Source organism: Terrapene carolina, unplaced genomic scaffold (assembly GCF_002925995.2).
Source record: "Terrapene carolina triunguis isolate 2854851 unplaced genomic scaffold, T_m_triunguis-2.0 Scaffold148, whole genome shotgun sequence".
NCBI lineage: Eukaryota > Metazoa > Chordata > Testudines > Emydidae > Terrapene > Terrapene triunguis.
Window position 1 is genome coordinate 3,874,766 of NW_020664499.1, and position 23,206 is coordinate 3,897,971.

The following is a 23,206-nucleotide window of genomic DNA, read 5'->3' on the forward strand; positions in this document are numbered from 1 at the left end:
TCACAAGAACAAAACAAAAAGGTAGAACAGCTAGCCAAAGCCTCAAAAAGTAATAGCAACACTTTTTTTAAGTGCAACAGAAGCAGGAAGCCTGCTAAACAACCAGTAGGGCCACTGGACAATAGAGATGCTAAGGAACACTCAAGGACGACAAGCCCATTGCAGAGAAACTAAATGAATTCTTTGCATCGGTCTTCACGGTTGAGGATGTGAGGGAGCAGGGCCGGCTCTAGGCACCAGCCGACCAAGCACGTGCTTGGGGCGGCACCTCAGAAGGGGCGGCCAATGTTGGGGTGGCGGGGAGCGCTCGAGGGTTTTTTTGGTTTTTTTTGGTTTTTGTTTCGGCCGGGGGTGTTTCGGCAGCGCTGGGGGAAGGCGGGGGTTTCGGCGGCATGGCGCTGGGGCGGAGGTTTGAGCGGCCCGGCGCTCCGGGGATTTGGGCGGCCTGGCCCGGCCCGGCACTGGGAGGGGGGGTTTGGGCGGCGTGGTGGGGGGTTGGGCGGCGTGGCGCGGTGCTGGGGTTGGGGGCGGGGGTTTCGGCGGTCCGGCGCGGTGCTCGGGGGGGTAGTCAGCGCCTGGCGCTGGGCGGGGGGGGGGGGGTTACAGCGGCACGGTGCTCTTCTTTTTTGCCTGGGGTGGCAAAAAAGTTAGAGCCGGCCCTGTGAGGGAGATTCCCAAACCCGAGTCATTCTTTTTAGGTGACAAATCTGAGGAACTGTCCCAAACTGAGGTGTCATTAGAGGTGGTTTTGGAACAAATTGGTAAATTAAACAGCAATAAGTCACCAGGACCAGATGGTATTCACCCAAGAGTTCTAAAGGAACTCAAATGTGAAATTGCAGAACTACTAACTGTAGTCTGTAACCAGGTCTGTCCCTAGCTATTCTGGGGCCCTATGCAGCCCCCCCCCCATGGGGGGGGGAGGTGTCTGGGGCCCCAGGCCTCCGTGGGGGGGGGCTGACTTGGGGGATAGGGGGAAACCACCCCCCAGCACACCAGCAGCAGGGCTGGGGCCAGGCAGCTGCACTTCCCGCCTCCAGTGAGTGCAGGCCCAGCCCTGCCCACACTCCTCAGTGGAGTGGGGGTGGGACTGGGGCGGAGCGGGGTGGGAAGAGGCGGGGCGGGGCAGGAGCAGGGGCCATCGGGAAGAGGCGGAGAAGGGGCTGGAGCAGCACACAGCTGTGCAGGGCACCAGGAAATTTGGTGCCCCAAATTTCCTGGTGCCCTATGCAGCTGCATACTTTGTGTATGGGTAAGGACGGCCTTGTCTGTAACCTATCATTTAAATCAGCTTCTGTACCAAATGACTGGAGGACAGCTAATGTGATGCCAATTTTTAAAAATAAAAAAATAAAAATATGGAGCTATACCTATCTCATAGAACTGGAAGGGACCCTGAAAGGTCATCGAGTCCAGCACCCTGCCTTCACTAGCAGGACCAAGTACTGATTTTTGCCCCAGATCCCTAAGTGGCCCTTAGGGCTCCAGAGGTGATTTTGGCAATTACGGGCTGGTAAATCTGACTTCAGTACTGGGCAAACTGGTTGAAACTATAGTAAAGAACAAAATTGTCAGACAAATAGATGAACAGTGGCACCTAGAAACAGGATTTAGGTGCCTAAGTACCTTTGTGGATCCCACCCAGGGAGGCTAAATGACTTGCTTGATGTCATAATGTGGTATAGACGGGAATAGAAACTAGGGGCAGGTCAAGACTACACATTTACATTGGTGTGGCTGCGCCACTTAGCAGGTCCAGTGAAGATGCTCTAAGCCAATGGGAGAGAGCTCTCCCATTGGCTTAATAACTCCACGTCCGTGAGAGGCACTAGCTATGCATTATGACATAGTATTATGACATAGCACATTATGACATAGCATTGTCTATATGAGGGGTGGGGTGTAAGGTCGGTATAACTACATCGTTTAGTGGTGTGGATTTTTCACAACCCTGAGCGATGTAGTTATACCAAAGTAAGGATGTAATGTAGACCAAGGCTAGGAGTCCTAGCTCCAGGTCCCAAACTTCAATCTCTGATTAGGTAAAATTTGGTTCAAATTTGGGTGAATAACAAATGTAAAGGGTCACACTTGCTCTCCCATCAGCGGCGGCTCCAGGCACCAGCGCTCCAAGCGTGTGCTTGGGGCGGCAAGCTGCGGGGGGCGCCCTGCTGGTCCCTGCAAGGGCGGCTGTCAGGCAGCCTTCGGCGGCTTGCCTGCGGGAGGTCCGCTGGTCCCACGGATTCGGCAGCAATTCGGCGGCGAATACGCCGAAGGCGCGGGACCGGTGGACCTCCCGCAGGCATGCCGCCGAATCCGCGGGACCGGGGACCTTCCTGAAGGCAGCCTCCCTGCCGTGCTTGGGGCGGTGTTGGGGGACACTGGGCATAGCTACCAGGTAACTCGGGAGAGTGGAAGGCCAAAGTGTCGATGAAGCTCTTTTGCTCTGGGCCTATTTGAACCCCCAGACTCCATCTTGTGAACTCTCACCTACTTTTAGGCTAACTGCTTATAGGCTGAAGTAGAAATGTAAGGGTCAGCTTTTCTAGCAGGCAGCTGCTGTAAACAGGCCTTGCAAGGCCGAAAGATAAGCAGGCGTATGGGAACTTTTCTAATTGTAACGGCTAGAGAAGGGAGGGGTGGGAGTAGTAAAAGGGAGTTAACAAACAAAGACTTACACAGAAACTGCTTGGGGTATAAAAAGGTAAAAGTTATTTGTATTCGTTGCACTGGATTTGAGACATGCTGGTCTCCTAGTGTCATTTCAGAGCTCTGAAATAAACTTGGCTTGCTTTCTCCCCTCGGTGTCTTTATTGGTGCTAAGCACACCGGGCCAATGGACCATTTGAAGTCCGCCTCGAGCCCCTCAGGCGGTAACAGCGGTAAAAAAGCTAGAGCCACCCCTGTCTGTCATTTACCTATTTCCTTGTTTTTTTTCTAACCCTCTCTATATACAGTATGATTAAACTATAGAGAGCAAAATATGACATTTAAAATTCCCTTTCCTCCAAGTGTGCAGATTGTCTTTAGCAGCCCTTTGCCTCTATTTATTTTATTTTATTTTATTTTAAATAACACCAGGCTGATTTAATCTCTGGCATAACTCCATTGGTGTCCATGAAATTATGCCAGGCATGAATTTGGTCTTTTTGGTATTGGGAGTTCTGCTTGTTCACTCCAGCTCAGTATTTGGATTTGGGGGTAAATGAGAAATCCACACTCACATTCCAAATTCTCATATCTATCATCTCTATCCTATATATTTTTCCTTCTTTCTTTTGTTTCCATCATTGCAATGTGAAAAAGCTTCTTTCCTATAAGCATAAGACAAGAATGTTGTAATATAACCGTATGCATGGCTACAGTCCTCCAGCCTGTTTCTGGCTTTTGCTTGTGTTGCTATTGTTTCTCTAATTAGTTTAATAATTCATAATTAATTATATATGAAGAAATATTTAAAAGCAAATATTTCTACTAAAATAGGCTGGTTTGGTTTCCTCCACCCTATTTCTCCTGATCCTAAACCATAAGAAGAAGAATTGTCCTGTTTGCTGGGAACATCTCTAATTTGGATTTTGGCAGGTTAAAAAAAAAAACCTCTAGTTTTTGAGGAATACTTTAAATACTTTCCATCTGAGATACTGTACACAGAATAGCCACAAGAGGGAACTGTTTTACATAAAGAAGACTTGTTTTCTGGCTGCTAAATTTTGCTTTCCAAAACCAGTCTATCTTGATTTATATCATCCTGTCAGGATCATGTTCCAGATTTTATTATTTGGTAGCTACGAACAGGGTGAAAAAAATACAGTATTCATTAGAGATGTTTAAACACTAGCAGTTACGCAAACAAGTTTTTCAGGTCTTCTTTGTTGAAATACCAAGTAAAGGAACTTATATACAGATTTATGTTTACTCAGAATAGATGACTCCAGGAAATGTAACCGTAAATACCTTGTTTGCTTTGAATACAACTTCAAGTGCAGTTGTTAACACAGTCAATTAAGCTTGCAGCTTCTGTACACTTTTTTTCTAAACAGATTATAAGTTTTTTTTTAAATGTATCAAAAGAAGTGGCTCTTCTTGATCTAAAGCTGGACAGTCTGAATAATTCATTACAAATTTTATTTCTATGCATTCACAAATCCAGGAACTAACTGTAAAATTATCTGATTTATTTGTGGTTTGCAATACTCATAAGTTTCTTCATCCCGTAGTTCTTGTTCATAGATCATTTATGAAGAATTCAAAGCAAATATTCAAAATTTGCCATTTACTCTATTAAAGGATTACTTAAATCACACCATTTGAAGTCAGTTGGTTTACACAGGGTGAAGTTTAGCATGTGCATAAGTCTTTGCAGGATTGTGACCGTATGCAACTAAACAGCAGGAAGGATTTCAAACTGGATATCAAGTATGAAATTACAACTTCGGAGTTCCCTATGCACTGTTTAGTTAGTTATGTAATATGAATATTTGACCAGCAGAAACCTAAAATTAACATTTCACAAGTATTCACAATGAACTGCATGCTGGAATATTCATATAAAGAAGTGCAAAGGGAATGTAAACAGGCTAAGGAAATTATTTTTTAAAAACCAACTTTAATTAGGGTTTAGTGCCTGTTAAGATCTATCCTGATCCCAACCTTTTTAAAAAGAGGATTCTTTGTAGGTGTGGGAACTGCTGCTTGAAAAGACCAGGCCAGTCTGCACAGCAAATTCCAGTGTTCAGGGACCTTCATTGGGAATCCTCTAACCCCAGTTTCCAAAGGTGTTGGTGACCTACAGTTTCCACTGGCATCTCTGAAAAATCAGGTATGGAGGAGTGGCTGTGCACTGGTACACAACCATCTCTGTTCTATTCCACAAGTGCTGCTTTATCCTGATAGGTACAGGGATTCCTATGTATGTATAACCCCCGTTAAAGGGAGCTCTCTCCTTCATCTCCAACCCAGAGGCCTCTGGCAATTGAGCTACTATCCAGGTTCTAGTCCTAGTTCAAGTGTGGGGTTATCTAATAATTACATCTTTGCAGCACCAGCTGTCCCCTCTGTGGGTTTTTAAGCTCCCGTGAGCAGTCAATAACTGGTAACAAAGGGGGGAAGCCAATGTCACCACCATAATCTAGGGATGTGTGTGTCGGGGAGAGCACTTCACAACCTGACCCATTTTCCATCAGCTAGAAGAACTTCCTCCTTCCTTGTCACAGCAATCCTTGCTAATCCTCTAGTTCCCAGGTGTTAAATATCTGGCCATTAGCCAGTTTCCTAAGGGGCCAGGTGTGTAGTATTTCCTAACATACAAAGACTTCTGTATTTACTGTGATAGCTTACTTCTGTATGTCAGAGAGGTCATCAGCCTACCAATGAGAAGAAGCCACCTCTCTGGTGGAATATGGGAGGTGTACAGGAGCAAACTACAATAATACACTTACACACTTGGATCAAATTGCACTATGTATTTCAGTGGTCAGGTTAGTGTATTTTTCAAAAGCTGCCCTGTAGAAAAGCTTAATGCAGTCTTCAAATGTGGTTACTTCGATTTTTAAAAAGTGTCCATGACAGATGCAGAAACGGACACCATTACGGCCAGAGGTTAAGTAATGATTATTTTATAATGGTGGCTCTATGCACGACCAATAAACAGATCTGCTGGGGAAATGTCATGCATGCACAGGCTTTGGTATTTTAGCCTTGGAGAGATGACAGCAGGATCTGCCTAGCAAGTTATGCAGACAACAGGGTTAGCGGAGCATGTGTCGAAGGGGGATTAAAAACCATTTTAAAAAAATTATCTTCAGCTTCTTTGTAATGGGCAGACGAAAAGCGCCAGGATCAGAGGAGATTTTTGTTGTTTCTTTTCTGTTAGATTACATTTCATGGAGGCACCTGGGCCATTCAGCCATTTACAGTGTTTGTAACGCATGGGAAAGACCCCCTCCCATGGTTTCCCCATGTTCAGTTCACTTTTTTTTTTTCCAGCGAGCTTTGGAAACAGCAACTCCTCCCCGTATCTCCTGGCACCTGCTGCTGCAACTCAACCAGCCACCGGCGTTTGGAAGATCTGTTTCTCTCCCTTCTCTGCCCCTCCTCCTCACATATAACCCCTCCCCCCCAACAAAACACCTCGCAGTTTCGCATTAAGATTCTGATTGAATTAAACTGCGCAGAAATCCTCGCTTCTGCCCCCCGCACCCCCCAGCAGGATTAACGCCCCTGCTCTCCCTCTTCGTCTTGCTGCGCCTGGTTAATTGCACTGGCCTTGCTACTTCCAGGGAGGGAGATGGAGGAATAAATAGGATGAATGGCACCCGAGCAAGCTTCCAGCACCTCCGCTGCCCAGTCCCATCTCTCTCGGTGTGTGTCTCTCTCTCTGCCTCGCATTTCGTATTCCAGTCACTACGATCTGCTGTACAGAGAGAGGATGGAAAACATCGGTATTGGAAATAAATCGCATTAGCCGGGGGGGGGGGGGGAGCGAGACACAGAGACATGACAGGCACCGTGCGTTAGCCGGTACGTCACTGGCAGTCACCACACCAGCCAAGAGCACATTGGCTTTTAAGTGTGTGGGGGGGATTTTGTTTGCACACTCCCCGTGCTCCCCCTCCCTCCTCCTCTCCATCCGTCAATCCCCATCTTGGCTCAGGCGATCCGCGCCCCGGAGCCGGGGAGAGGGCAGCAATGGTCTCAGCTAGGCGAGCAGGACTTGTTGGGCGGGCAAGGCTCGGGCTGAGCGTGGCTCCGCCTCGCTGCTACCTGTAAATTGTGTCTCTCGTGCGCCTCATCCAGCCCAATCGGCGGCTTCTCCGGAGCGGGGGCAGCTGGAGAGCCGAGCGCACGGGAGAAGGAAGCTCGTAGGGTGGAAAGCGCCGAGCCACTGCCGTACCGTGACCATGGGGAACCGGCAGCCGGAGCTCTCCTGAGCTCAGCATCCTCTGCTCCAGCAGCCGCCGAGTCCCGAGCTGGGGAAAGCCCCCCGGGGTCTCCTTCATGCGCTCAGCACCCCCCTGCGCCCGGGCCACACGCGTCGCAGGGTCTGCGAAAGCCGGTCTCCCGCCGGCGGCTGCAGCTGACAGGTAGAAGCGGAGCAGAGAGGGAGGCGCAGACAAACCCAGCCGGGGCAGCGGGGGGCTGGTGTGTGGCCGCGTGCCTGGCGGAGCAGCAGCCGCCGCCTCAGCCCTGGAGGAGGACCCTGAAGGATGGGAGAGGAGGAGGCAGCAGCAGCACGAGCGCAGATGGGCAAGCGGAGGATGAATTAAGATCCCCAGGAGGCTGCTGCCTGGAGAGAGTGGGGAGAGGCGCGGAAGGGGCTGGACTTGGAGGAGGAGGAGGAGGGTGTGCGGGGAGGGGGGTTGATTATTAATAATAAACAAGTTCAAGACTGCTACTAATAAACCACCGCCGGGGAGAGCCGAGGCAGAAGCTGGAAGAGACCCGTTGGGGGCGGGGTGTGTGCGGCTCTGGGTACCTTGGAGAAGGCGCGGGTGGCTCGAGGCATTAGCCCGGTGGACGTGGAGGTTGCGAGTTGGGGGGTGGGGTGGGGGCCGTGCATCTGGGAGGAAGAGGAGGCGGGGGGTGGGCATCTCCTCTCCACAGCAGCAGCAGGAGGGGGACATTTGGCATCGGCCGGGGGGCCCGGGGACTGCGCGGCATGGCTGGTGAGGGGTGTTTTAGGGGGCGCTGGCGGTGGGGGGAGCTCTCCGGAGCCCCCGCGCGCCCTGCTCGTTGTTAGCTATGGCAAATGGCAGCGGCGTCGGCAGCAGCAGCAGCGCCTCGGGAGGCAGCGGCGGCATTAGAATGAGTAACAGCATCAGCGCCAGCAATCTCAACACGGACTCGTCCTCGTCCCCGGTCAGCGTGCCCAAGATGGATGCGCTCATCATCCCGGTGACCATGGAGGTGCCCTGCGATAGCCGCGGACAGCGCATGTGGTGGGCTTTCCTCGCCTCGTCCATGGTCACGTTCTTTGGCGGGCTCTTTATCATCCTGCTCTGGAGGACCCTCAAGTACCTGTGGACCGTCTGCTGTCACTGCGGGGTCAAAAACAAGGTGAGCCCCCCTCCCCCTGGCGGAGGGGTGAGGGTGCCCCGTCCGTGGGGGTGATTTCAGGGGGTCTCCAAGGCGCTGGGAGCGAAGGCTAGGGTTGTTTGGTGTTTATTGTAGGGTCACGCACTGAAGCGTTGATCCCGTGGCTGTGGCAGTGTTGTTGTAGGGTCGCCTTTTAGGTTCCGTGAGAGGAGCCGCGGCAGCTGAGTATTGTAGGGTGGCTCTGTTTGGTGTCACGTTAGGAAATGTTTCCCCAGAGATGGCTCCATCTTCAGCGGCTGGTGACAGGAGAGTTCCCCTCTGCTGCCTGCCGGCCAGGTCAATGCTGCCCATTGACATAGCGGGACAGTTCCGCGGAGATGGCCCCTAAGATGACGCTCCCCTAGACTAGAGAGACCTCTCCGGGGAAGGATAGTTGGTGGTGCTGGTTGTTCTTTGCTGAATTAAGTTGTTGTTTTCTTCCATGTCATCAGGAAGGAAAAACTTGGTAGAATTCATTCCTCTTGAGGCTAGGTTCACAGGACCAAGCGCCTCTCTTAGGCTTCTGTTTGGTGTGGTAAATGTAAATGTATTTTGTGAATTTGTAAGTAACTGCACTGGATCAAATTTTCTTCTATAATTTCCCCAGGATTTAGCACTTAAAGGTGAATCGGAGTCCTGCCACCATTTACACCTTACCAGATGGGAAGTAGTGCAGTGAACATGTCAGCTTCTCTGAGGTCGTCTTCAAAATCCAAACTAGGAGACTGATCATGGCTAAACAAAGATGATCATGCTCGTTCCTTTTTTTTTATTTGAGAGAAATGGGACAGAAAGTGTTAAGGCTTTGAATTTGCTAAAGTGGATTTTGACAGGCAATTTAAGACCCCAAAATAGACTGGCAGCTGGAGTTTCTCCCCTTCCCTTTTCACATTTTTTGGATTACACATGGAATAATATCTGCTTTAGTTATTCCTGGCACACAAATACTCACAAGAACACACACACCTTTTAATATATGGTTGCTAGGTTGCTAGCTTGCTTTGACGTACAGTGTGCTGCCTGCCCCTCCCCCCCACATATGATTTGGCACAACCTGGCTGCACAAGAGGGTTATTTTTTTAACTGGAAATAGGAAAAAGTTATAAAGTAAGGTAATCATGTAGCATCTTGGGAAATGTGATACAGTTCATTAATATCTTTCTTGCTGTGTTTGGGTAATTTATGGTAAAGTTGCCTAAAGAAGAATCTCTTAATTTCAGTTGGAAATTATCTGGGTTTATAATAATTGTGCTATCAGTGGAAAATGTGGCAATTAAATAGATGGGGTAAAGTGAAACTTTTAACTCAGGTTTGACTTACAGAAAAAATACCAGGCAACGGGAGATACTTTTATTAAACAAGAAATCTCCAAGGTAACTGAAATGTGAGCTTGTGGAAAGAGAGATTTGTTAGGTGTGCTCATAGAGCTTAGTTGTATTTTATGACAATAAATGTGTGTTTTGGAAAATACTGGTTCTTGTGAAAGGAAAATCCAAATTCCCAAGAGAGGGGTATCTAGCTAGATTTGTCTGGAGTTTCCCCCTCTATATTTTTAGTCCCCTCCTCCGCTGGTGGTGATGAGCCACAGAAGGCACAAAGGATACAGAAAATCCTAAGAGGTGATTGACATCATCGCCTACTTCTTCACCCATGAGATTCAAAAGCTAGAGCAAGCCACCTTTTAACAAACTGTTTATTATAGTGCTTTCATAAATGTCCTTGGACTGAAAATCCGTTCTTAGGAGGTGGTCAGTTAAAGCAGCTCACATATCTCTTAAGGAAAGTTAGGAAAGGCACATCTAAATTGTCTTCTAAACATGCATTTAAAACAGGCCAAATGTGTTTATTGAGTTAAATAATTGTCTGTCACCACTGGTCTGAACCTTTTATGTTTGAGTTGTCTCAGGGCTTACTTACTTGTGCAGGACAAATCCTCATCCAATAGTAAGCCAGAAGCTTACACGTTTTGGAGCTAAAATAGCCAGCTCCATGATGATCTGTCTGTGGAAGAGGTTAGGGAGGACAGTGGAAGACTCTGCAGGCAGGGGGAGATGTGCACCTTTTTTAGGATGTACCTATTAAATTTGTTCAGGTTTTCTAGCATTTGGTAAAGAATAATTAGCAAGGCCCCAGTGCTGCATTACTGGCACACCCAGTAGTCCCACTGATTTCATTGAGAGTTCTGGGTGCACAAAGAATGCGTGATTGTACTGCAAATGCTAGAAAAGGAGCCTGCAACAGATACCAGCTGAAATGATAAATGAAAGCCCCTTAAACTTCTGCACAAGCTTTATGCCCCATGGCTACTTGGGAAAGGCTGCCACAATAGACGTGTGAATATGCACACATTCACATGTATATTATGTCCTCTACTTTGAACCCCCAGCAGAAGTACTGGGGCTGACCCATGTGTTTGGCATGAGAAGAACTCTTCCTCCCTAGTATGTCTCTTTTCCTTCTCCGCTGGTGGGGCAGAGTTAAAATATGCTACTCCTTGTATCTACATAAGTAGTGGTCACAGTGTTCTAATAAATCTTTTCCATCTCTGACTTCTATGACTTATACCAAATAATTTGCTCATGTATTAAAGTCACAGGGAGCAGAATAACTTTGTCAGCAGCTGATCAGTACATCAAGTTCATGCAGATTCCAGGAATTCCATCACCTGTTATTCCAATAGCAGCAAATCAGTTGCCGTATGCTTTTCCTTAGAACCCCAGTTTAAAGCCCTGTACTTACTATTCCTGCAGGACTCTGTCAGATTCACTTTGTGGATCTAGCTCTTTTTAGCGGATGCATTGTATGGAGCTACAGTTCCTTTTCTTGCTTTTTTATTTTTAACTGCATTGTGTTAACAGTTGGTTTTGGACTTTAAAAATATTAAACACTGTATTTAACCCTTTATGCGATACAAAATGTGTGGCGGCTGCGTTTTACTTTTCTTAGGGATGGATGCAACAAGAGAGAAGGAAATGATAATATCCAGTAGAATGCTTTTCAAAATTCCAAAACTATTGCATAGTAATATGAAATTAATACTCTCCATTTTTGCTATTAACTCTTGAAGTTACAATTTATTTTGGACTGTAGGCTTAATTTGAAAGATGGCAATATTTCTTTCTTTCTTACTTTTTTTTCCCAGTCTGCCAGAGAGAATGATGTAAATTCTGATCTGTGTTAATCAGTACTTCAGACAATATAAAAGTCACTGCAATTTCTGGCCACTATTTTTTGTTTGTTTGTTCCGTATCTAACAAGTTACACATTTTAATTTTATTTTTGCAACGATGCCTTTAGTCTTGTTTTTAGAGAGTTGTAAAATGCTGTTTGTTTCTCAATGTTTTGTGTTTAGCGCTGCATCTTAAGTAGTAAGTAGCTGTTTTCTTATTAAGAATTAGGAAGAGGTTCTTGAGTATGGTTTGCTTTTTCTCTGTCCTCTTTGGCAAACCTGTTCAGTTCCTAAATCAGTATTTAAAATGGCAGAACATGAGATAGGAATAAGGTAGATTGGTCATTTTACTTGCTATTATGTATGGCAATACAATAAAAAGATTCAAATATGAATAATAAGAATTACATTTGCATTGTGTAATTTACACAATTACATTTGATGGGATTAAAAAAATAAGGGATATAATCCCTTGTGCTTCAAGGCATAAAGTGATCACTATTTGTCTGAGGTTAGGATGGAACCACCTCCTCCATGGACATAATTGTCCATTACAGGTTTTCTTGGAACTTTTTTTGAAGCATCTGGTACTGGTCACTTGATAGATACTGGATTAGATGGACCTGCTACTCGCAATGCCTGTGTTCCTGAATGACACTACTCTACCTTCAGGGCGTTTGGTTATATACTAGTTAACCTATAAACAAGCTAATCAGACAGACGGCCTGGCCCTTGCACAGGTTTGCAATGGAAAGAGAGGACATGTAGAATGTCTTTCCCACAGGGATTTTATGGGTATGCAAGACAGGGAGTGGGCCCAATGGGAGTCCTTTTGAGGAGGTGACCAGATGCAGAGTTCCCTCTGGAAGGGTGGGGCATTGGCACTTTATCTGTGCTCCCTGGATCCCCAGAGGGCATTATGCCTTAGTTATAATGTCTCCCAGAGCTCCTTCTGGTATGGCACATCTTTGCGACAGCCCAGTCCGTAGCGTTCACAGCTGTTTCTCTAAAAACAGATGTTTTGGGGAATTTGCTTGCAAATCACTGGGACATACCTAGTGAATGACTGAAATTATTAACTACTAACCATAAAACTCCTCTTTGCAATTAACTTAGGCCACTTATTTCAGTAGATTTAAAAAAATCACATAGTGTTAGGGCTGGTTGAAAAAAATCTGTCAGCTGTTTTTGATGGGCAAATTGGATTTTCAATGAAACTAAAATTTTCATGAAGTATCTGTTTTCCTTGAAAATGTTAGAATTTTCATCCACAAACCAAACCCTAAACTGGAAAAAGTTTGCCATGAAAAGTCAAAAATTTCCCTGGAAAGGATGCCCCATTTTCGGATCAGCTCTATATAACATATAGACAGACATTTTAGCTTTTTATGTAGTGACGTCTTAATCTGTGGACACCCCTCCAAAAAACCCAAATATCCAGATATATCAGGTGTATACTTATATGTCAGATATGCAAATATCTGTAAGGTGGGAGTGTCCTCGGTTCAAAGCTGCCTATACAAAGCTTGTCTTGCCTCTCTTTTTAATACATACCGAACAGAAGCAAAAGAACAGAAGAGGATTGGATGGCTCATGAGATTAATAGTGAACTACAGAGCATTTTGCTTTTAGGTCAGAGGTCAAACCTGGCCAAATGTTGATAGTGACTGAGACATTACCATCTTCTGATTGACTGTATGAAACTACTTGGTGAGTCTGAGTTCTGTTTTTAGTGGGCAGGTTGCCAGTTGTGATGTGAATATGTCATCAGAGAGGTCAAGGAAGGAAAGGGCCTCGAAGGCAGAACTACCTTCAATCCTTTAGCTGTTCATTCCAGAACAGCAATTAGGCACCTGCACTGAGATGCTCACACTGCTGTACATCACCCAGGCCATACATCTGCTGTGGAAAAAAAATGTGCTTTCAGTCTCCAAAGCTCCTAATTCATTACCAAATTCATTTCAATTTTTAAAATGTAGATGATAAAAATAGACACAAATCCAAAATATCAAATATCTGGATAGTGCTTTAAAAGGCAAACAAAAAGCCCTTTAGCAGGCCTTGAGTTAATCACTGTTCTGACCTAGCACCATACACTGGCTTTTGCAACAAATATGTTTGACAAAGAAAAAAATAAAAAGCAAAATCTAAAGTGAAGTGCTCTAATATAACACTGGATTACCCCATCACATCACATAGGTGTAAGTGTTACTATGGAAACCACTAGACATCACACTTTTTCCCAGTGAAGCACAATTGAAGCAACAACTGTGATAAGGAGCTTTGTGCTGTTTAATATTGATCCACATACCCAAGTCTGATGCCAGTGGGATTCCTGCATGCAGTATATAACCCTAAATGTAGATTCACTGTGAAAATTTAGAGTCTTCACTAGGTCTAAATATAACCTCTAACAGTTCCATGTTGGTCTGCAATAGAGAATGTGTGTGAGGCACTGCTGTAAGTCCTCTTAAAGAACCTTTTAAATCAATCTAGCTTGCGACCTAAATTTTCTGAACAGGAGAGTCTTCTGTGGAATCCTACACTGAAAAACATAGACACTCTTGTAGCCCTTCAGTACAATCACAGGGAAGTGGATTGTGAGTTTCTCTCATCAAAGCTCCTTATTTCAACAGATCTTCAGAGTATGGAGCATGTGGTGACCAACATGCTAACTATGGAACCACAGTCAACATTTAATGTCCTGATCCTTCTGTCCCTATAGAACCCAAATGACTTCAGTGAGGTTCTGTGTGAGTTTAAGGGTTTGCCTGTGCGGCCCCTTTGCCTGATCAGGCAGTAAACCAGCAATGGTGACATATTCTAGTGTGCTAGATTGTAGGATGGAAGTCCTAGAACCTAGCTAGATACAGGAATATGACAATATAGAGTATTCCAGCAGGATACTAAGGGGAAGAAGGAGGGGATCCTTTCAGCTTTCATGAAAAGTTATCTGTCTGGAATTGTATGAAGATCCTGGAATTTCAGGAAGTTGAATATTCAAGTTTTCAGATTCCCAATTGAAATTTGTCCAGGGAAAGCTTAAAAAGCTGCACTCTGAACATGCATTTGGTGGAGTTTCTTGTCAGAGGAAATATAGTGTGTGTGTATATATAAAATATATAAAACATCTACTTTGAGGGAAGGAAATGCATTATTCTCCTGCAAGTTTGAATTCAGGAACTGAAAGGAAGGTGGGGACAAGAGATAATGTGTTGCAAGTAGAAGGGCATTTACAGAATTGATACCCTGCTGAGGTATTTGAGCCCAATTCTTCACTGCCTTATACCTTGTGTTCTCATTTACTCCAGTGTAATGTGGGTGCAAAACTCTACCAGAACAGTAACATTTTACACCTATTACACCTGTCATTTGCACAGGGATAAATGACAACAAAAGGTGTAGGGCAGTGGAGAATTGGGCCCTGTATGCTTGTGTGTGAGGCTGGGTGGGGGGGAGGGGATAAAGCCATTCTTTTTATGAAACACAGAACCAGCCCAGCAGCTTTTGACCAAAATGAAGACTGGAGGTACAGCGGAAGAATCAGTTAGTGCTTGTGTCTTTGAAGGTGGAGATTGGATTTGGGTGAATTTTTTTTTAAATAAATTAAATTTGTCAAATTATTCATGCATATATTAGTCAAATAATTATCCCAGTTCTAAACCTGGGTGAATAAATTATATGCACACACACGGAATAATGTATTAATTCACCTTATTTGATCAATTCTAATGGAGTTGTATTGCTATGGAAGGGCCCATTTTGAAGTCTAGATATTAATAGTCCCAGATTATATGCCAGTTTTGGACCTATGAAAGGAACACTTTATTCCCATAGATAGTGTATATGATCCTGTTGGAATGAATGCAATGCTGTAGGGTTCAGTTTGATTTGGCCATGTGGCTTTTGGATGATCTGTAATATGTATTTGTCCGTTTGGTAGCTCCAGAACCTGAGAGCCTTAACCAAAGCCTGTTGAATTTGATGGAAACAGTTTTACTGACTTCAGTGGGCTTTGGTCCAGGCCCTGGATGAGTATTATGCACTTTAAAACACTTTAAAAAAATCTTATCTGTTAACATTTTTGATCATTAAAACTGAATTTAAAAAAAAATCTAATCCAGTTTTCACCATTCATGCTGTTAATGTACTTTTTGTATTTTACTTATTTTGGACATGTGCTAGCTTAGCCCATTGCTGTTATGTTTGGGTTTCTAACACTACAGAAGAAAAGTTAGAAACTTTTGTGTGTGTGTGTGTGTGGCGGGGTCACATTAACATTTTTAACTACTTCTTGGCCCCTCTGAAATGAAAATCTGGGTGCTGAAACTGTATTGATAGTACATCTACCATGGTCCTTATCCTGCAAAGTGATCATCATGGGTGGGCATCTGCACTTTTGCAGAGCCACACTGAATTCAACGGAGCCATGCATGGGCAAAGGTCTCCACTCACATGGATCAGTTTGAAAGACTAGGGCTTATGTTTGCAGCTAGGTCCCAAGCCTGCAAATCCTTGAGTGTACACCCCACTTTACTACTGTAAGCAATTCTGTTGATTTAACTGGGACTTCTCCCACTAAGTAAGTTAAATGTATGCAAAAGTATTTGCAGGATTGGGGCCTTAGATTGGTGCATTTGAAATACAGCGTTTCATGTATCCTTGCCAATATTTTAATAAACATGGGTACTAGTTGTACAAGTCATGTCACTTCTCTGTTCCTCCATCTGTAAACTAGGAGTAATACTACTACTTTTTTTTATTTTATTTTTTTTTTGTAAAATGCTTTGAGATTTATGGCTAAAAAGCATTATATAAAAGCTAGTTTTGCATTTATTGTGTATAAAGGGAAATCCTTCTTCAGGCTTTTATGTCCTTCAATTGTGTGTATGTAATGGCATATAATAAATGCCGACCTAATCTGTCAAATATACAGTATTGATGGAAAAACTGGAATTTATATGCAGAACTGAATATAAAATACATGCGCAAACAATATGACCTCACTATTAATTATAATGGGATAAACAAATACCCATTAATACTAGGTCATAATGCCAGTGAGGAGCTATGGTAAAATTATAAACCACAAGAATGGAGCTTGAATGGCTTGTCACTAAAACCATCAGATAAAATTCCACCGTGTTACATGTTTATTGTTTGGTTTATTAATGTACAGAGAAGTAAATTTAGAATATATCTTTCTCTTGTCCAAAAAAATGGTGGCTAAATATTTGTCTTACCTTTTTCTTTGCACTTTGCCTTTCTACACTCTATCCACTATGCATGAAATACTTTAATACTTTGGTCTCCTTTTTGTTAAACTCAAAGGGAGACACATTCAAAGGTTGCTATTGATAAGTTAAGAGTAACCACAGCATCACTGATGCTGTAGTTAATTTCCCTTCTCTATATAAGGAAATACTGTTGTGGTTCAGATACTCTGTAGTAACTATTTGTAAATGGTGGCCATTGTATTTCAAATAAAATGGTTCAAAATATAGTGGTTAAGATTTTTTTTTTATGAAGAGCTATGCTGATGAATTTATTTATTTTTGTGAATTTGCATGAGTATTCCATTGGGCATAAATGATTGAGCTGATTTACCAGTGGCTGGAGAGTTGTCTTATGTGGACTATGTGGGCCATGGGTTAAGATTTTGTCACGGTTATTTTTAGTAAAAGTCACAGACAGGTTGCGGGCAATAAACAAAAATTCACGGAAGCCTGCGACCTGTCTGTGACTTTTACTAAAAATAAGGAGGGTGGCTGGCTGGGCGGGGAGGGGGTCAGAGAGGGGAGAAACTAATGGCTCCAGCCCCCATCACCTGTGGCCGTGGCTGAGATCTGCGGAGCTCCCTGCCGCCCATGGCACGGGTCTGAAGCTGAAACATAAAATGTCACAGAGGTCTCTGAAAGTCACAGAATCCATGACTTCTGGGGCCTCTGTGACAAAATCTTATCCTTAGCCATGAGTGATGCAATTCTCTTGTCAGTTGTTCTCAGTTGAGTCCATTGGCCACAAGCGATTGAAGTCAGTTGAATTACAAAGCCTATTTGCTAATCATAAATATATGCTTCTATTGGGTTGTGGGGTTGCAGTTTTTCGGTTATGATCCTGCAAACCTTTCTCATATATATAATACCATTTAAGTCATCTAGACTATTTATTCACATTCCCTCTCCCCCATTATATAAGTGTCTGGCCCTTAGATTATATGTGATACACACACTCCTCTCCCCTCCTTTTGACTAGATGATGATTTCCTGCATTTCCTTAACTTTTGTATAAGTGAATATTTCTAATATTCTGTTAAATTATGCAATTGCACTAAACTGTCTTTATTATGTGGCACAGCCTTTAATTTTAGATTCCGGTTTCCCTATATACTTATATTTGTTAGTGTGCCAATCTGTATCAACAACAGAAACAACGGACTGCTATTAACCTTAGATTATTTTCACATCATTTGAGGTTCCTTGTTATAATAGATATTTGTTTTTGTTTTGTTTGTTTTTTTTTCACCGTACATTTATAGGGCTATAGTCCACACTTATTCTTCTGTACTTTTGAGAGAGGTGTGAATTATATGTCCAAGTAGTGAAGTATTCCAGTAGGAATAGTCTGGCTTAAAAAAAAAAAAGCCATGCCTAGCTTTGGTGCCTGTTATATTGACCAGATTTTGGGATATGAAGGAGTCATTGGCTGATCCTATAGTCATAAGGCAGATAAAACGCCTGTTGACTTCAAGTGAAGTATGCCAGTGATGAAGTTAGTCCAATGTGCCTAAAATATGCAAAATACCCAAAATGAATGAAACTCTAACAGTTATCTTCTAAAAATTTTGTGTGGTGGCAAGATACTTAAACATTCCACAAGTTACTTCATGTGTTAAGTTATAATAAGGCAAAATCCTCTCCCCCTTAATTGTGCAAGTAATGGCAATGGTTTTGTATAAGTAAAGGGAACAGGATTTTTACCCTATATCTTACACTCCTGAAAGATCACAAAGAACTTTACAAACTCTATACACAGAAATCACTTAGGATCAGATTTTTAAAAGTATTTAGGTTCTTAAAGAATCAGGTAGCTGTTAATTTGGATTTTCAAAAGCCTCACCTATATCTTCAGGTGCCTAAATACCTTTAAAAATCTGACCCTTAGGGTTGGTCTACACTGCCGCGCTAGTTCGGCGGCTGGGGATCGAAGTTCCGAGTTCGATTTATCGCGTCTGGTCTGGACGTGATAAATCGAACCAGGAAGTGATCCCCGTCGACTGCGGTACTCCAGCTCAACGAGAGGAGTACCGCGGAGTCGACGGGGAGCCTGCCTGCCGCGTGTGGACCGCGTCTGAACCGCGGTAAGTTCGAAGTAAGGTATGTCGAATTCAGCTACGTTATTCACGTAGCTGAATTTGTGTACCTTACTTCGACTTGGGGGGTAAGTGTAGACCAAGCCTCAGTGTATTGCTGGAATGCATCCACCTCTATGATGAAAAAAGTTCACAACTGTCCATTGTTAACAGTACTACCCAACTGTTTAAAGGTCTGATGCTACATGGTATTTAAGCATAAGGAATTGAAGAGGAATGGAACACTTAATTCCCCTGAACTATTAAATTAGTAATAGCTGTAACAGTATTCTACTTTGCACTAATATCATATAACTCTTACATTAATTCTGTTAAAGTGTGCATGATTTTTATTGGAAATTGTGCGTCAGGTAGCATGTGCTATTTTTGTTGATACAGGGCACTTAGGCCAATACTTTCAAAAATAAATGCTTGAAGTTAGGCTATTAAATTCATATTTAGGCACCTCAATAAGTGGTCTGATTTTTCAAAAGTGAGGAGCACTCAGCAGCTTCATTTGACTTCAGTGGGAGGTGCTGGATACTCAGCATTCTGAAAATTTGTTCCCTTATTGAGGTACCAGAATATGAATTTAAGATCTGAAGTTTAGGCACCTTCTTCAAAAATGTTGATCTTGCAGTGTTCTCTGAATTTCACTGATTTATGCATAAATTCAACATGCTCCCCCTGTCATGCACACCTCTCTCTCACGCACGCGCACACACACACACACACACACACTCTCTCTCTCTCTCTCTCTCTCTCTCTCAGACTCAGGAGAGTGTACCTCAATGTGCTTATGTACAATTTTACAAATGCTTCAAGGCAATAACATCTGGTACATTAGCCTGCAGCATTTATACATGTCTAGCCCTAAATTTCTTTCAGCCTAAGAGGCTGAGGTATGGCTCCCACACAAACAAGGGTTTTGTTTAAAGTTGTTTGCTTTTCAAATAATTTTAATAATGTGGTAAGTGAGGAACAATGCATTTGTTTGGTACTTTTTGGTACTCTCCATTTTCTTGAATTTGTGGGGATTATTCTGAACAGAATATGACATGAATGGTTACACTTATTCCCTTTATGGGCTGTAGGGGATTGTTTATCCACAGGGGCTTTGTGTGTGTGGGTGTATGCGGTCTTTCAGTTTTTCCTTTAAAGAAAAGTAATGGCTTAAGTATAGAAGACCTACATTCAACTCCTATGCCAGAAATAGAGAGGGTTTGTACAAAACTAGAACACATCTCTGGAACTGAATGTATAAAATGCCTGCAGAAATAAAGACACTCCACCATTAACATACAATAGGATAAGAGACCTGTGTAATACCAGGCTATAAAAACATTGAGGTGTCTGGTAACATTCTAAACTTCAAAAGTGGAACTTGTGTGGCTTGTTGCTAAAACCACGAGATCAAATTTCATGAGGTTGCACATTTATTCTGTTCTTTTGTATACAGGAAAGTAAAATGTTTAATTTTGAAATGGCTAACATTCATTTTTGAAACAGGTCAAGGGTACTGCAAAAAAAGTGGCAGACTCTAATACATTGGGTATAGGAATGCAGGACTCTTGTTCAGTAACCACAGCTCAGGTGCTAAAACCCTTCATTAAGATTCAAGGTGATTATTGTTGAGTCATACCGACAGCTAGGTCACATTATTTCTCTCCAGCCAGGACATAAAGGGATGGGAGTGTCCCTTCTGTCTAATGGGAATTAGTGCAGAGGGGTTGCCTAGATCGGGCTGATTTTGAGTTAGTAATAAATTCAAACTACAGGAATTGTTTGTTAGCTCACATACCCTGAATTAGAATGCTGTGTTGAGGAGGGGGTTAGGGACTCACCCCATTCACAAGTACTGATAATATTTCTGATACTAGTATAGGGTTGCCAACCCTCCAGGATTGTCCGGGAGTCTCCAGGAATTAAAGATTATTTTTAATTGAAGATTATGTCATGAGATGAAATCTCCAGGAATATGTCCAACCAAAATTGGCAACCCTACAGTGAGACAGGGTGTCATGCATGGAGTGCTTCCAGGACTGTGGAGGAATTTTTGTCCATTGAGTGCCTATAGGATTGGGACTGTAGGCTGTAAGCTCTTAAGGTCAGGAACTGCTTCATTTTTTTGCTCTACAAAGAGCATGATGCAAACTTGTTAAATAATATCATATGGTAACTACAATGGTAAAGATTTGGGAAGAATTGTAGATGAGTTATGGCCCATTTTGTTAATCTCCATGCCGTTGTTTTTTATCAATGTATGATATGTAACAGTTCCTACCCATCTCTCCTTGCTGCATTACGAGGGTGGGATCTCAGTGCAGATTGTTCCAGCAGACTGGCTTGTCTTTATTGCTGGCCTGTATATCCTCACTGTGTTCTGGCCAGGGCCGGCTCCAGCATTTCTGCCGCCCCAAGCAAAACAAAACAAAACAAAAAAGCCGCGATCGGCGGCGGCAGTTCAGTGGCAGGTCCTTCGCTCCTAGAGGGAGTGAGGGACCTGCCGCCCCCGAATTGCCGCAGGTGCCGCCCCTCTCCCTTGGCCGCCCCAAGCACCTGCTTGTTAAGCTGGTGCCTGGAGCCGGCCCTGGTTCTGGCCGGCTCCAGGCACCAGTCTGGGAACACCTGGAGCCTTTTGTAGCAGGCTGGCTAATGTCTTTAGTGCACTCTGTGGATGGGAACCTGGAGCCAGCTGGTTGGCAAAATTTAATGGCAGGACTTTGGATGAAACCCTGCTGTGCTAAAAAATGTCGTAGATGGGCTCTGACAATATCCCTGACTAGTGTTGACATAGCTACTTTGTTATGACCTCTTTATTTTCTCTCAAGCTTAGGGGTTTTGGCAACCCTTTGCAGTCTGTATAGAGATAGACATGTGCATCGTATGTTGAGACTGAGCTTAAAAGGAGACAGGTAGTGACAGGCTATATTTAACAACTGCTTCCTAATTCATCCAGTATATAAAGAGCTCTGGTATGAGATGATGGGTGAAAAAGTCAAAATGTGTGACATTAAAGAAACAAAATGCTATAGGGCCTCCTCCAAAAGCCACTGAAGCTAATGGAAATATTCCCTTTGTTTCCATGGGCTTTGGTTCAGGCCCATTATCATTAAAAATCTTGGCCCTAGAGTTTTTGTTTTCAAACACTTAATATTCAGAGTTTCCTATGTTTCCATTATTACATAGTTTCTTTTAATCATCAGTGGCTGAACTGAAAACTCGAAAAAAATCATTTTGTTTTTAGATTGTTTGAACTTCTGTTTACAAAAGAAGTAAAATTTGCAGTAAAATTCAAAACAAAAAGGCATTTTGAATTGAAACATTTTGTTTAGAAAATGTGAACACGAACCATTTCAGAATTTTTTTCCTTGTTTGTTTGTTTTGGGTTTTTTTGGACCAAAACATTTAGGCAAATTTGACTTGAATTAATTAAATATTTTGGTTGACCTGAATCTATATTTTTTTTTCAGATGAAAAAAAGTTTTAGACAAAATTTTTTGCCCATCTCTAATAGAGACTTAATTGAAATATGTTTTGAATTTATTATGGTTTTCCTGTCATGAAAATGTCTTCCCTCACTGACTTTAACTATTAAATAGTGCTGCTGTGGGTCAGTAAGTGTTTGCTATGTTTCACCCCTGAGCTCAATACTTTTCAGAAGTGTATCCTGAATGTAGTTTCTGTATTTGTCTTTTGGATCCTCTGGGAATATAGGCATTATATGTATTGTGTAACTGTCATAGAAAAAGACAATGGCTGTGTCATTTATAATTGGTGGAGATAATCATTCCAGGTGACTTGAAACCTGCTGAACTTACTGCCCCAAGAGCTGATGGAAATTACTACATTTACTTCTGAAAAGCTCAAATCAAATTATTATGCCTTAAGAGAACCATAGCAATCTTTCAGTCAATAATATAAGGATGTTCTGCTAAGTGCTTGTCTCCATACAAACAATTTTAGTTTAAACTGGTGCAAACTTCTGTGTAGACACTGTTGTTTTGGTTTAAGAGTGGCTTATTTTGGTTTATCCTAAACCTAAATGATTTAAGCTAACTCGAATCAAGCCTGGGTTAAATTGAAATAAGAATCCACATATCCTTTTGTACTAGTTTAATAAAATAGCTTTAAAATAACAATTTAAGTTAACCCAGTGCAACTCTGTGTATGCAAATGCTAAGGATACACATCTACCCCCAATACACCCTTTAAAAATCAACGGTGGGACTTGCACTCCTAAGCCATTTTGGCTATTTTTGGACTATTTGGGGCTACTTTTTGACTGCCTGAAGCTGGGACTGGATGACAGAAGATGGATCACTCAATAATTGCCCTCTTCTGTTCATTCCCACAGAACCATGTAGCACTGGCCACTGTCGGAAGACAGGTTGCTGGGCTAGTGGACCATTGGTCTGACCCAGTATGGCCGTTCTTATATTCTTATGGAAAATCACACCGCAAATCCATTGTGTTTTTAATGTGTTTGCCTCCACATATTATAAATGCTAAACATAGGGGTTCCATTGTTATCCAATCAATATATGTTTAATATATTCACCCAGTTATTTTATGTGCCTGCTATCATATTTGTTTACTCATGCATAGATTCC

General features: G+C 43.0%; 1 protein-coding gene across 2 annotated transcripts in view; it reads left to right on the forward strand.

Annotated features, from left to right (window-relative positions):
* The first annotated feature begins 7,740 nt into the window (after positions 1-7,740).
* The window catches only part of LOC113406893 (calcium-activated potassium channel subunit alpha-1), a 911,445-nt gene continuing 895,979 nt past the window's right edge, over positions 7,741-23,206 (forward strand). For both annotated transcript variants that reach the window (XM_026653744.1, XM_026653746.1), the window contains exon 1: positions 7,741-8,055. In XM_026653744.1, coding sequence (XP_026509529.1) covers positions 7,741-8,055 — 315 coding nt within the window. The remainder of the gene's footprint in view (positions 8,056-23,206) is intronic.